The 16,480-nt window shown below is 39.8% G+C and overlaps 1 protein-coding gene across 1 annotated transcript in view; it reads right to left on the reverse strand.

The window, feature by feature from the left end:
* Positions 1 to 2,478: 2,478 nt before the first annotated feature.
* LOC139465013 (uncharacterized) overlaps positions 2,479 to 16,480 on the reverse strand; it is a 58,623-nt gene continuing 44,621 nt past the window's right edge. The window contains exons 7-9 of the mRNA XM_071246680.1: positions 5,385 to 8,719; positions 4,789 to 5,120; positions 2,479 to 4,596 (exon numbers count right to left, since the gene is read on the reverse strand). Coding sequence (XP_071102781.1) covers positions 4,319 to 4,596; positions 4,789 to 5,120; positions 5,385 to 8,719 — 3,945 coding nt within the window. The 3' untranslated portion in view covers positions 2,479 to 4,318. The remainder of the gene's footprint in view (positions 4,597 to 4,788; positions 5,121 to 5,384; positions 8,720 to 16,480) is intronic.

Genomic DNA, 16,480 nt, shown 5'->3' on the forward strand with positions numbered 1-16,480 from the left:
TTATTGAATGACTTATGTAGGCATGAAGAGAATCAGATCATTTTGGTTCATATGGATCTAGAATTTGGTTGTAGCCAATCTTTAATTGTATTTCATGCATGCATTGTTGGAACATGCCTTGTCTGACTGACTCACTGACGATGCTCACACAATCACTTCTTCCTGTTCAACGAAACCAATGCTGCCTGTCCACAATGCATATATTTATTTATTTGTACATGAAATAAAGACGTATTTAAACATTTGAAAGTCTCTGTGTGTTTCATGTCATTCTGACATTTATTGATAGAAAAGGAGTAAAGTTAATTTATGTCCCGACATACACCATGTAGTAAGCTAGGTGTTACTGCCTTTGTGGGTACAATGTGTGAAACCCGACCCCTAATATAGGTGTTAAATAATGTATTTGGAAGATGCTATCAGGAGAGCCTGGGTGAGAATTGGTACCCAGTTTTCTTTTTGTAAGAAGCGACTAAATAGGTTGGATGGTCAGCCCAGTGACTTGGTTGATAGAAATTCCTCGTACCAAAAGGGGTGAATTGTTGCACACACAAGTTCAAGGATAATACTTTGGGCATCCCATCAGTTGAACAATTTTACATTTTTGACATCTCTGCCGAAACTAAAAGAAACAAAAGCTTCTTGCTTCTACGTAGTACTTAACTTCTCTCGGTGATTCGACGACTAATTCCACTGAACAGAAATGTTTGTGTTCAAAATGGGTTCCAAACAAGGCTAAGGCAGCAGCATTAATCACAAAAGACTAGATATGATACACTGGATAGTCGAGAATATTAGAGTATTTGAATGTACAAAATTGATTGAACTTGTGGAGAGATATATGGTGAAAAAGTGACTACGATTTGTCACATCATGATGTTACTCACATGTAAATTTGTTTTTTTGCAGGTTCAATGAATATGGATGTCTATATATTTTTATAACAGTGATCAATATATATGTATTTACGTAATGCAACATTTATTTATTTTTTTGCGAAGAGCATCAATCATAATATAAGATAGAAATAGTTTAAATTAATTTTGACATTTGATTAGAAAAATGAAATGCTACAAATATGTAATAACTCTTAAATAGTATTTCATCCAATGTGTTTCATATAGTATCTGGCCGCTGCACACTCCTTCCCTGACAAGTAGATGCACTTCCATATTAATGTAATATACTAAACACACTTTACTTTTAACAGAATAAGCATTTATAATGACCTTTTCCAGTTTATTTGCATTGATTAATTATTGAAGGTGCATAATTATAAGCTTGAAAAGGCCTTGAGTTTGGATGCCTAATTTTTAAGGCATTAACATTAACAATGCAAATGGCCTTGAATTTTGCATTTCTCGCAAAGCATATAAAAAAGTTCCAGCAAAATATTCTACATCAGCGATAGTATAATGCTCTTGCAATGTTTGTTTAGAGTGTCATTTGCAACAATTGTAATGGTAGATTTTCAGGCATCAAAGGAAATATTTATGGAATGACTTATGTAGGCATGAAGAGAATCAGATCATTTTGGTTCATATGGATCTAGAATTTGGTTGTAGCCAATCTTTAACTGTATTTCATGCATGCATTGTTGGAACATGCCTTGTCTGACTGACGATGCTCACACAATCACTTCTTCCTGTTCAACGAAACCAATGCTGCCTGTCCACAATGCATATATTTATTTATTTGAACATGAAATAAAGAAGTATTTAAACATTTGAAAGTCTCTGTGTGTTTCATGTCATTCTGACATTTATTGATAGAAAAGGAGTAAAGTTAATTTATGTCCCGACATACACCATGTAGTAAGCTAGGCGTTACTGCCTTTGTGGGTACAATGTGTGAAACCCGACCCCTAATATAAGTGTTAAATAATGTATTTGGAAGATGCTATCAGGAGAGCCTGGGTGAGAATTGGTACCCAGTTTTCTTTTTGTAAGAAGCGACTTAATAGGTTGGATGGTCAGCCCAGTGACTTGGTTGATAGAAATTCCTCGTACCCACAGGGGTGAATTGTTGCACACACAAGTTCAAGGATAATACTTTGGGCATCCCATCAGTTGAACAATTTTACATTTTTGACATCTCTGCCGAAACTAAAAGAAACAAAAGCTTCTTCTTTTTCATACATTATACGATTCTTATGCTACATCTTTTATAAGTCATCTTAACATTCTTAATATTCTGCCGGGCAAAAGAAAGTATACACCCATCTTTGATGGGGGACCAAAAACAAAACAAACAATTGTTATTAGATGGTGATGTATTTGTTATGGGGATCATAGTTGTGTTTTTGACCTTAACTTTGAAGACTTTGTGACTGTTATCAGCCAAGGGACATTTTGATAACGTTTGTCATTTTTGGGTCAAATCCATTTTTTAAAGTGTATACTTTCCTTTGCTCTACGTATTTTAGAAAGAAATATACAAACAGACAACAAACGTAGCACCAGTGCTGATTCATGGCCAAGTAGTATTTATTATGACAATGTCTGTATGCAAACAATTAAACGATGTACACTCATTGACAGTGATGCACAGACAACATATTCTGATTCAACCTGCTTCAATAACTTGTTGTTTGATCACAGATGCCGAGAGATTTGACCCAGGTTATTCTTGGTCATGTTGATGTATGCTTTTGATGTTGAGAAGTGAACATGAGTTAAATAATTTAATGTCAGGATGCTAAAAGCATTTTGAAAACAAAAGCATTAATACAATCCTCTTACACACAAGAAATAGTTTACATGTCATGACACACATATTCCAGCATTGAAAAAAGTAAACATAACACATCTTGAAAGGAAACTTGTTCATATTAATTGCACAAATTAAACAATTATAAACATCCTAATTTTACAAGTGAATAGATTGCAGATTATACATGCTGAACGAGAAAGGTGTTAGCATTACACCAAAACCTCTTCATGAAGCCCCAGAGCTTTACCAACAAAAACATATATGGTGAATCACTTGATAGTGACTTCAGTTAAGGCACTGACTGCACACATTCAAATGTTTTTTCATTGCAAACTGAAAGACCATAGGCCCATAGTTCCACGTATTTACAGGGTATGCGTGTTTCCTCTGACTAACAATGCATGATGTATGTACAATGCAATATTTTGTAATGAAGTAATATTTGAGGTAAGATGTAAACTTCTTTGGAATATACTTGTTTCTTAATTGAAGAAGTTTACACACAAGCATAAAATGATACTTATTTTCTACAACATTAAGGTTACAAGATGTACAGATATTGTTAGACCTTTATAAATATACCTTTATAGATCTTTAAATCATAATAACCTGCCACTTTGATAGTCACATCAGTTAAGGCACTGACTGCACACATGCCCAGTACAGTACAACTTAGAAACACAAAGTCCCATGCAACTCGATCTCTACCGTAATAGCCAAGGTATAAGCACTTCTGTTTTATAACATAGCTTCACTATGGGAGAACACATGCAATGCAGTACAACCTTGAAATCTTCAAAGACCATGGCCTCGAGCTGCCTTACATAACAAGCACATCTGGTTTAGTTACCTTGACATTCAATCTCAACCACGAACGATCAAGATATGCTTATAAAGTCTTGTCAAGTTCTATTTACATATAAATGCTCAAGATAAATATTGTGTACACACATTTTTTACCAACTCTGTACCCAAACTCGTGATCACAAATTACCCCCCCTTGATATTCATTAGCCAGTTTGATTTGCTTCGCTACTCAGTCATGGAAACCAACCAGAATGCGAGTTACAAGACAATGTTGGGCTGTCGATATCAACAATATGGCGGCCTGGCCCACAGATTATGTAAGAGCTTGTGAGATAGACTGCATGTCCTGTGTCCTGTAATTAGCAACAGGTACTACCATACCGGATTTCGTGCACCGGATTATGGCTATTAACTGAGTGACTCACCATGTAATATTCTGGCAGTGGAGTCTTGTATCTTTCAAGAGACCATATTTTTGGGTTTCTACTTCAATTTTTTCACAACAACTGATCTGCAGAAAATCTTGCTCATCAAGGGTGCGCCCCCCACTTCTTGCGGCATACCAGTCATAATTACATATAACCAAATCATTCAGTGAATTGTTATTGTCTTATATATGGATAACAATTGAGTAATTGTCTTACAAATGCACTTTGTTTCCTGAATCCCGTGCAAGCATTTCTGTCTTCAAAAGGCTGTGCATCTTTCCTTTTCCGTACAGTTGTATCCGAACTTGAAGGTGCACGTATAGCAGGGGAAAGAACAGTCCTGTTGATTTGTTTGATAGGAGACAGTTTAATCAGTGTGGATGGTTCACAGTTTGAAGATAACTGGTAAGTGTTGGATGTCCACCCATCTGAGCTACAGATTCAATGTCCTCATTACTGTCTGTTAGAAGTGTGAGGTCAGCTTTGTGCTGCACAAGGAGGTCGACCACATCTTTATGTCCATGGAATACAGCCTTCATCACAGGTGTGTATCCTTCACTCCCTCTGCTGTTGATGTTAGAAGGAGACAGGACATGTTGTACTAAAGCGGTGTTCCCACCACGACAGGCAAGGTGAAGAAAACTATCACCTGATGAGTGAGTGAGTGAGTGAGTGAGTGAGTGTGGTTTTACGCCGCTTTTGGCAATATTCCAGCAATATCACGGCGGTGGACACCAGAAAAGGGCTTCACACATTGTACCCATGTCGGGAATCGAACCAGGGTCTTCGGCGTGACGAGCGAACGCTTAAACCACTATGCTACCCGACCGCCCCCTATCACCAGATGTATCCACCAGTGTGAGGTCAGCTTGGTTTGACACAAGAAGGTCAAACATACTTTGATGTCCACTGACAGCTGCCTGCATTGCTGCTGTCCATCCATGTCTGCCTCTACTGTTGATGTTAGAAGGAGACAGAACATGTTGTACTATAGCCTTGGTACCACCAATGCAGGCAAGATGAATAATTCCGTAGCTATATTTGTCTTTCACATTCAAGTTTGATATTGTCTGCAGTAACTTAAAACATCCCTCTGATCCTGTGTGTGCTGCAACCATGACAGGGGTCCTGCCATTCACATCAACAGAGTTTATAACATTATTGCCAGGTTTCCTGGTTAACAGGACTTTCAGGGTTTTTTCCATTCCTGATTTACTGACAAGATGGAAGATGTTTTGCATGTTTTTGTCACTTGTGTTAATATCAACGCCTTCCTGCAGCAGATACACTAGTATGTCAGAGCTGCCACTTTCAGCAGCTACCAACAAAAGATCACCAGATGTAGACACCAGTGTGACACTTGGTTGGACACAATGGGATCAAACACATCTTTATGTCCATGAAACACAGCCTTCATTTCTGGTGTATATCCATGACAGGACATATAGTACTATAGCAGTGTTTCCACCACGACAAGCAAGATGAAGTAAACTATAACCAGATGTATCCACCAGTGTGAGGTCAGCTTGGTTGGACACAAGGAGGTCAAACACACTTTGATGTCCACTGACAGCTGCCACCATTACTGGTGTGTATCCATGCCTCCCTCTACTGTTGATGTTAGAAGGAGACAGGACATGTTGTACTATAGCAGTGTTTCCACCGTGACAGGCAAGATGAAGTAAACTATTACCATCTGTATCCACCAGTGTGAGGTCAGCTTGGTTGGACACAAGGAGATCAAACACACTTTGATGTCCACTGACAGCTGCCACCATTACTGGTGTGCATCCATGTATCCCTCTACTGTTGATGTTAGAAGGAGACAGGACATGTTGTACTATAGCAGTGTTTCCACCCTGACAGGAAAGATGAAGTAAACTGTTACCAGATGTATCCACCAGTGTGAGGTCAGCTTGGTTGGACACAAGGAGGTCAAACACACTTTGATGTCCACTGACAGCTGCCACCATTACTGGTGTGTATCCATGTATCCCTCTACTGTTGATGTTAGAAGGAGACAGGACATGTTGTACTATAGCGGTGTTCCCACCCTGACAGGCAAAATGAAGTAAACTTTTACCACATGTATCCTTCAGTGTGAGGTCAGCTTGGTTGGACACAAGGAGATCAAACACACTTTTATGTCCACAGAGAGCTGCCATCATTACTGGTGTGCATCCATGTATCCCTCTACTGTTGATGTTAGAAGGAGACAGGACATGTTGTACTATAGCGGTGTTTCCACCACGACAGGCAAGATGAAGTAAACTTTTACCATTTGTATCCATCAGTGTGAGGTCAGCTTGGTTGGACACAAGGAGATCAAACACACTTTTATGTCCACAGAGAGCTGCTACCATTACTGGTGTGCATCCATGTATCCCTCTACTGTTTATGTTAGAAGGAGACAGGACATGTTGTACTATAGCAGTGTTTCCACCCTGACAGGAAAGATGAAGTAAACTGTTACCAGATGTATCCACCAGTGTGAGGTCAGCTTGGTTGGACACAAGGAGGTCAAACACACTTTCATGTCCACTGACAGCTGCCTGCATCACTGCTGTCCATCCATACTCCCCTCTGCTGTTGGTGTTAGATGGAGACAGGATATATTGTACTATAGCAGTGTTCCCACCACGACAGGCATGATGAAGTAAACTGTCACCAGATGTATCCACCAGTGTGAGGTCAGCTTGGTTGGACACAAGGAGGTCAAACACACTTTCATGTCCACTGACAGCTGCCACCATTACTGGTGTGAATCCATGTATCTCTCTACTGTTGATGTTAGAAGGTGACAGGACATGTTGTACTATAGCTGTGTTTCCACCGTGACAGGCAAGATGAAGTAAACTATCACCATCTGATTCCACCAGTGTGAGGTCAGCTTGGTTTGATACAAGGAGGTCAAACACACTTTGATGTCCACTGTCAGCTGCCACCATTACTGGTGTGCATCCATGCTTCCCTCTACTGTTGATGTTAGAAGGAGACAGGACATGTTGTACTATAGCAGTGTTCCCACCACCACAGGCAAGATGAAGTAAACTATTACCATCTGTATCCACCAGGTTGAGGTCAGCTTGGTTGGACACAAGGAGATCAAACACACTTTGATGTCCTCTGACAGCTGCCACCATTGCTGCTGTCCATCCATGTATCCCTCTACTGTTGATGTTAGAAGGAGACAGGACATGTTGTACTATAGCAGTGTTCCCACCCTGACAGGCAAGATGAAGTAAACTATCACCATCTGCATCCACCAGTGTGAGGTCAGCTTGGTTGGACACAAGGAGATCAAACACACTTTCATGTCCACTGACAGCTGCCACCATTACTGGTGTGTATCCATGCCTCCCTCTACTGTTGATGTTAGAAGGTGACAGGACATGTTGTACTATAGCAGTGTTCCCACCCTGACAGGCAAGATGAAGTAAACTATCACCATCTGTATCCACCAGTGTGAGGTCAGCTTGGTTTGATACAAGGAGGTCAAACACAATTTGATGTCCCCTGGCAGCTGCCACCATTACTGGTGTGTATCCATGTATCCCTCTACTGTTGATGTTAGAAGGAGACAGGACATGTTGTACTATAGCAGTGTTTCCACCACCACAGGCAAGATGAAGTAAACTATTACTATCTGTATTCACCAGTGTGAGGTCAGCTTGGTTGGACACAAGGAGGTCAAACACACTTTGATGTCCACTGTCAGCTGCCACCATTACTGGTGTGCATCCATGTGTACCTCTACTGTTGATGTTAGAAGGTGACAGGACATGTTGTACTATAGCAGTGTTTCCACCGTGACAGGCAAGATGAAGTAAACTATTACCATTTGTATCCACCAGTGTGAGGTCAGCTTGGTTGGACACAAGGAGATCAAACACATTTTGATGTCCAGTGGCAGCTGCCACCATTACTGGTGTGTATCCATGTGTCTCTCTACTGTTGATGTTAGAAGGTGACAGGACATGTTGTACTATAGCTGTGTTTCCACCCTCACAGGCAAGATGAAGTAAACTATCACCATCTGCATCCACCAGTGTGAGGTCAGCTTGGTTGGACACAAGGAGGTCAAACACACTTTGACGTCCACTGTCAGCTACCACCATTACTGGTGTGAATCCAAGTATCCCCCTACTGTTGATGTTGGAAGGAGACAGAACATGTTGTACAATAGCAGTGTTTCCACCAAGACAGGCAAGATGAAGTAAACTATTACCATTTGTATCCACCAGTGTGAGGTCAGCTTGGTTGGACACAAGGAGATCAAACACACTTTGATGTCCACTGACAGCTGCCACCATTACTGGTGTGCATCCATGCTTCCCTCTACTGTTGATGTTAGAAGGTGACAGGACATGTTGTACTATAGCTGTGTTTCCACCCTCACAGGCAAGATGAAGTAAACTGTCACCATCTGCATCCACCAGTGTGAGGTCAGCTTGGTTGGACACAAGGAGGTCAAACACACTTTGATGTCCACTGACAGCTGCCACCATTACTGGTGTGCGTCCATGCTTCCCTCTACTGTTGATGTTAGAAGGTGACAGGACATGTTGTACTATAGCAGTGTTCCCACCACCACAGGCAAGATGAAGTAAACTATTACCATCTGTATCCACCAGGTTGAGGTCAGCTTGGTTGGACACAAGGAGATCAAACACACTTTGATGTCCACTGACAGCTGCCTGCATTGCTGCTGTCCATCCATGCGTCCCTCTACTGTTTATGTTAGAAGGAGACAGGACATGTTGTACTATAGCCTTGGTACCACCAATGCAGGCAAGATGAATAATTCCGTAGCTATATTTGTCATTCACATTCAAGTTTGTTATTGTCTGCAGTAACTTAAAACATCCCTCTGATCCTGTGTGTGCTGCAACCATGACAGGGGTCCTGCCATTCACATCAACAGAGTTTATAACATTATTGCCAGGTTTCCTGGTTAACAGGACTTTCAGGGGTTTTTCCATTCCTGATTTACAGACAAGATGGAAGATGTTTTGCATGTTTTTGTCACTTGTGTTAATATCAGCGCCTTCCTGCAGCAGATACACTAGTATGTCAGAGCTGCCACTTTCAGCAGCTACCAACAAAAGTCTGTTCAGTGTCAACTGATGGTCATGTTTCTCACTCCTGCTGAACAGCCATTTCAGTGCTGTCACGTTGTTGCTTTGTGCACATCCTTCCATGGCCTCACAGATCTCTCCTTGAGTGAACTCTTCTCCAGTTGTGTGTTCTATATCTGTAACTAGACGTGCATTATGTCCAAGAACTGCCCAATAGAGAAAGCATTGTCCCTTATCTTTCTTGTGAAACCAAGGTTCTTCCTTAGAATTAGTTTGATTATGCTGATGAAGCTGTTTTGTCCGATCACGCTGAAGTTTGTTGAGCAGCTTGAAAACTGTGGCGTCTAGTTTTAGAATTGGATGTGTCACTGATTTAGAAAACTGTCCTTGTTTGATAGACTGTGCAAACCTTGTGGTAAGTAGGCCATCATAATTCTCTGAGATATATATCAAATGGAGATGATCATCAACTTTGGTTTCTTCAACCTTATCACCTTGTACCCTTTCAAACAGAAATTCATCACTGCAGTGCTTCAAAACAAAGATTGGACTGATATTGTACAAGGCACAGGCACAAGCATCATAGATTGAAGAATGAGCAAAGCCAACAGTGTCTCCTCTTGTGAAGAATGTACCTCTCAAACCTTTAGCTGCTTTGTACATGCCTGAACGTGTAGCGTCAGACATCAGCCGTAAAACAGTTTTGACCAGGCTGTCCATTTCCTTATCCTCACCTTCACCGTCTAACTTGCTGAGGTCCAATTTGTCTTCACACAGTAGCATCAGAACCAGAATGGCTGATCGGTCATTTCTCTCTTCAAGCAAATGGTTTAGTTCTAACCTAAGAAAAAACAGAGGTTCCTTGAAAAATGACTTTGCAGTTTTGTAGAAAGCTGAAAATTCAAAACAAAGTTTACAAATAAGAGGGAATCCAAAGACATTTGAACAGATTTCCAGCTCACTGTAATCAGGTATATGTTGCATGGAGCAGTCACCAAGAGCATTCCTATGTTGTTCAAATATTGTCTTTTTCTCTTTGTCAGAAAGCCAGTATTTATCTTGTGTGGTTAAATCCATTACAGTTTGACCGTTGAACAGTTTGAAACCCTCGTACTGCAGTTTTGCAAGTCCATCATGGAAGTTGTATGACTTTGATGTGAAGATCACACGAATATCCTTTGTTTGACATTCTGGTTGACTCTGCACTTTCTTTCTGGATTTACCAACAGCATCACAATCTTTTGTTTGAAATTCTGGTTGACTCTGCACTTTCTTTCTGGATTTACCAACAGCATCATAGCTTTCATGCATTTCTGACTGCAGCTTTTCCGCACTTCGCTTTTGTTTTAAATGGAGGAGAAGGTTGTTTAAAAAGGATTTCACCTGTGATGTATTCGCAGATAATCCAACAGTACCGAACATGTCATCTACTATGAGGAATACTCTGGGGTGTCTTGTAAGACAGTGGTCTAAGTCAAACTTCTCAATGTTGACCACAAACACGACCTCGTAACCTTTGTCTCTGTACTGTGAACCTAACACCAGAGCCATCGTTGTCTTGCCTTCTCCTGGAGCTCCGCAGATGGTCACATGTCCAAATTCCTTCAGTTTTCGTTTCACGTCTTTGAAGGGTTCAGTTGGAAGAAAAATCTTCCTCGCTTCATCTGTACACAAATCAAGGGTACCTGTGGAGGAATGAAAACTATTTACTATGAACACTTGGAATGAAACATAAGAAACCAACATAGATACCTATTTCATACTGTGTGGAACATCGTTTTGTGTTGGTGGAGAAAGGATCATCTGAATTTTCTCATGATGAAATATTTCAACCCAACTTTCACTGAAGAATCTTTTATGTCTCCACAGTACTTTAAAATGAACACTGAACATCACCATCTTTGATCAGTGACGAGTGCTTGGCATTGTGGCATCAGTTGTTGATACACACTGAATTGCAAGCATAGAGAAAACGATCTTTTCATACGAACTTGTTCCTGATTTAGTGTACACAACAACAACTTTATTTAGGAGATAAACATACTGTGTTTTCAATGTAGAGCTAGGTTACCTGTAGATTTAACCGCGCTAAATTGAATTTGGAACCGAACGTGCAGCGTGAGGTTTCATATGTTAAATTTAGCATGGCTAAATTGAATTTGGAACCGAACACGCAGCGTGAGGTTTCAAATGTTAAATTTAGCGAGGTTAAATCTACAGGTAACCTAGCTCTACATAGGAAACACAGTATGTTTATCTCCATTCTACCATGACTAAATAAAACGCGAACTCTTTGGTGTTAGCAAATATACTGAGTGAAGCGGCATGGGATGAGTTCAATGTTTTGAGTGGGTTATCAATCTGAATTACGGAATCACCGAACAAAATATGGCGCTGTATATACTGAAGCAGTTTGTTTACACCATAAAACTCACTGAAACATATGACAGACATTGAAAGCCAATAAGCACGGTAACTTGGTAAGCTAACATGAGGTGGGCATCCCTAAAGAAAACAAAGCAAGCTTTGCAAGGCTTTCGCTCTACATCGCGTGTCACCATTGTGACGTCATACCGCTCATTGTGACGCAAAAGATATGACGTCACAGTGGTATAAAGAAAAGCGCCACAATTCCAAGCTCTCTGTTGTCTCCAAAACGTAAATACATTCCCTTTGTAGATTTCTATCGTGTTTTCTGCATGAAATGTATTGCCACACATCCTTTGAATATTTTAGTATCTGAATCTGTGCATTTTGTAACCTGTAATTGTAGATATAATTATTTAAATATGCCTACCAACAATGACTGAAAATAGTACTATTCTATGAATATGAGCTTCCGCAGTGAAACCACCTGTTTCAATCAGAGGGGGTTTATTGTGATTTAATAGCCTCTGATTGACCAATCCTAATCGAGTAAATTCTAAATTAATGGTAGAATAATAAATAACATCCTTCTTTATTCAGACTTGTTCATAATGGCCATGTATGTAATATTGCCAGATTCAAGCCCCCTGAACAAATTCAATCAAATTGAAATCTGATGTTTTACTCTGATATGAAAGGCTCCATGTGAAGACAACACATTCTTAGGGGTCACATCATCGGGAAATATTATTTGGACTGAGAAATATGCACCAATCTGCTCTCTGAGAATTGTTAAGTGTCTTGCACAACATCATTGTCAATATTTAGGAGTCTGTATACTCTTTGTTTCTTCGTCACCCATATATACATAAGGATGGCATGTTGGACCAGGGAAATAACATTCCGATTGAACATAGGCACCATTTGCACTCTGAGAATGGTAAGAGTCTTGCACAAAATCTAGTAGACAACTGACCCTTCAGCCATGAAAGCTCACCTCTCCCAAGTGTTCCTTGTCTGGTCTGTTCGGTGATGATGTTCAGAGTGTTGGCAACCTGGGAGCCCCCTGAAGGACGGTCACCTGTCAACACCAATAATGAGGAATCATCGTAACCATGGTAACCAAATTTTCAAGCTCTCTCTCTCTCTCTCTCTCTCTCTCTCTCTCTCACACACACATCAGGAATGGCCATGTGACCTCCAGACTGCTCACCGGAAGTTGCCATGTGACCTCCAGACTGCCCACCGGAAGTTGCCATGTGACCTCCAGACTGCTCACCGGAAGTGGCCATGTGACCTCCAGACTGCTCACTGGAAGTTGCCATGTGACCTTCAGACTGCTCACTGGAAGTTGCCATGTGACCTCCAGACTGCTCACCGGAAGTGGCCATGTGACCTCCAGACTGCTCACTGGAAGTTGCCATGTGACCTTCAGACTGCTCACTGGAAGTTGCCATGTGACCTCCAGACTGCCCACCGGAAGTTGCCATGTGACCTCCAGACTGCTCACCGGAAGTGGCCATGTGACCTCCAGACTGCTCACTGGAAGTTGCCATTTGACCTCCAGACTGCTCACCGGAAGATGCCATGGCCAGATGGTGGCCACTGTCCTCGCCTGTACTGGCCATTACAAGTTCAGCTCTTCACATCGCCATGAAGCATCTATGAAAATAGAAGGGAATCTAATCATGTTATGACAATAAGTCAAGCTTGTATGACAGTAGGTAGCCTTGGGATCTGAAGCACAAGTGCCCAAGGTTGTAGATCACATCGGTGATGATGTTCAGAGTGTTGGCCACCTGGGAGCCCCCTGAAGGACGGTCACCTGTCAACACCAATAATGAGGAATCATTGGTAACCATGGTAACCAACATTTGAATTGATCAGATGTTTTCTTTCCACACTGAATAACTTCATTTAACATAATTACCGTGCTAAAGAGTATATTATTCTGAAGTTTTGGCTGTATTGGTCTTTTGCATTCTTTTGATTCTAAAACTTACCCTGTCAATAACAATATTGTTGGTGATCAAAACATGTTAATCATGAATCATGGTTTGATTCTACACACACAGTCCAACAAGTATAGTCAGTGTAAGTTAATCATGTTTTTTTTTCACTCAAACGATAAACTAGTGAAATGCTCAGACAAAAGTGCAGTATATCTACAATTTTGAGTGAAACGATGTCCATTAGATTAAAATACGACTTTGGTGGTTGGTTGGTGTTGCTAGAGAAATTAGCTTTCGATATATCATTTGTTCTATTATTGGGGGATAAGATTACCACAGAAGTCAGTGAATAATAATATCATTGAAAAAACTATGTAAAAAGCTTTCATATGATATATTACATGACCATGTTGAAGAACTATATTAGATCTTGATTTTGAAAACAGGTCAAAATGGCGGCCATCTTGAACTTCAAGATGGCCACCATAAATAATCACAGAAAAACTTGAATCATCATTTTTCTTCATCAGTTTACTATTTTGGTGTTTTTAAGCATTGTTGCCCACCCATCCACTGCAGCAACATCATCTACCACCATATCTCAATAAGCAATTTTCGTCAAAATTGGTTTTTTGGAGGGTGGGGTAACATTGTATACAATATCTCAGCACAACATTTGAAAATGAAGTAAAAAAAACATGATTTTTACCAATGTTTCCACTGAGAATTAGAATTACAGTTAAATGAAACAAAATGTTTGCCAAATTCAGATAACCGAACACATAACCTGTAATCAAATACATAATTTGGATAGTTGAATGACTTAATAAAAATGTAACAGCCAATTTTGTCAAATTATGCATTTTTCCTTCAATTTATGGAATTTTGACCCCCTGAAAATTCCTGCACACACTTGCAAGCTTACTACCCAATGCAAATTGTGTACAGATACCTCCTCTATGCAATAGAAAAGGTTTACGGTATACAGGAAAATGTGGGAACGAAAATCTAAACTAAGCCTCATTTCCGCTGGTGGCCAACTGACTATGATCTGACAGCAGTTTGTTTGTATGTTTTTTGTTTAACTCCGCACTCAGCAATATTCCAGCTATATGACGGCGGTCTGTAAATAACAGCTGAATAATCGAGTCTAGACCAGACAATCCAGTGACTGACATCGTGAGCAATTTGGATTGATGACATTTATCAATCAAGTCAGGGAGCCTGACCACCCGATCTCGTTAGTCGCCTCTTACGACAAGCATAGTCACCTTTGACGGCAAGCATGGGCATCTTCGCGAGGCAAGAGAGTTAACTGACTTGTCCAGTTTCCACACAGAAACTCGTTATTGGTCAGTAAATAAATATATATACCCCCCATATGTAAGTAGAGAAAAGGAGCATCACTCGCCATCTTGCCGGTTTGTTTACATTCGATATCCAAGGCGATGTTTTCATTATGCGCTTATTGACAAGCGCAGTTCTGGCCGTAGATTGATCGATAACACATTTCTACACATGTAAAAGTCATCTACATTCGTTTAATGTCCCTTACTTAGCGAAATATCGACAGTTTACTTGGCGAGCTAGGAAAATGTTACCACCCACTGCGCCGGAGTGTGCGCTCTTATTAAAGAAATTAGCGCTAAATTTGAAGACAGTTATCTGGAGTGCCAGCAGCATCTAAATAATGACATCAGATAATTGTTTCAAATGGTAAATATTTATTATGAACATGTTTTTCATTTTATCATATACTTGTCATCTTAAGCTAATCTGTTATTAGCTGGTGAATTTTAAACAATACATCACTATATTATTATAATAGGCACATTTTCATGCATATTGCCTTTGCCTGATCACATTATGAATACTGGTCATGCTGATTAAAAATGAATTAAGTGAACATTTCAAGTCAATATTTATCCTTAATGCAAAAGTAATAAAGCTATTTGAGAATAAGTAAATTACAATATTACATGACATGGGCGGATACAGCTCTTTTGAAAAGGGGGGTGCACAATTAAGATCTATTTATTGTCTTTTGTGGTAATTTATACAGAAATAAAGATTTTTTTCTCTGTATCCGCCCATGCATGATCATATGACTAATACAAACACGCCCAAATCTCATGATGTGCCATTATAATAACAATATGAAATTCTGAATTTTTACCAATGGCAGCTATATTGCGATGTTACAATAATTTTCAGTTATGTAAAGTTCTTGATACATTCTTACAGTGAGTGAGTGAGTGAGTTAAGTTTTAAGTCACATCGGCAATATTTCAGCCATATCGTGACTATCGATACATTCTTACAGGTTACATGAAAAGTATGTTGAAGATAGCAAAAGTACTATACCAGTTGAAGAGATTTTCCAGAAATTTTGTGACAGATCAAAAGTGTTTTCGGAAAATATATTAAAAATGCTTTTCCAAATATCATCACAACCAGGCACCGATTACCTGGTGATTGGACAAAAACACAATGTGAGATCTGAAAAGACACAAATATTGAATTTGTCGCTGTCCATTTACACACATGGTGAACAGAGGAAGCCGTCTCCTTCCATCTAAAAGCACATTGAGTAGAAGTAAAAACTGTGTAAATCAATGACACACTTGAAAAAACCATTGTCTTAGCTACTATAATAAGTATATTAATATTGTGACTTGCCATATTCATGAGAATAATTCCTACATTTTAACATGTTAAAAATACCTTTGTTATGGTATGTTGAGGATTACATGTCTAGTTTTAAACTCTATTAATATTATGATTTGTGATGGAACTGTGAAGATGGTTAAGTTTGGAGTTAATACATATAATACATGTCATATTTACTTGTTCAAATATATTTCAACTGAACATGCTTATCTCATCAGTGAACATCACATCAGTCTCCTTAATCCTCCTGTTGACATTCTTCTTTTCATCACTAAAAAGTATCTTTGTTCAGAAGGTGTTCTTGGACAGGTTACCGGGACATCTTTCGAACGCACCAGCTTCGCGGAATCGACCGAACGTAACCTACTTCGCGGAATTCGTATGTCTCTTTGGCGGCTGAACGTAACACGTGACTGCTTAAACGGGTGAGATGAAATTTATGGATGATAGGAGTAGGACGTATCGC

The sequence above is a fragment of the Haliotis cracherodii genome, unplaced genomic scaffold, assembly GCF_022045235.1.
Source record: "Haliotis cracherodii isolate W230 unplaced genomic scaffold, xgHalCrac1.p SCAF_17, whole genome shotgun sequence".
Classification (NCBI taxonomy): Eukaryota; Metazoa; Mollusca; class Gastropoda; order Lepetellida; family Haliotidae; genus Haliotis; species Haliotis cracherodii.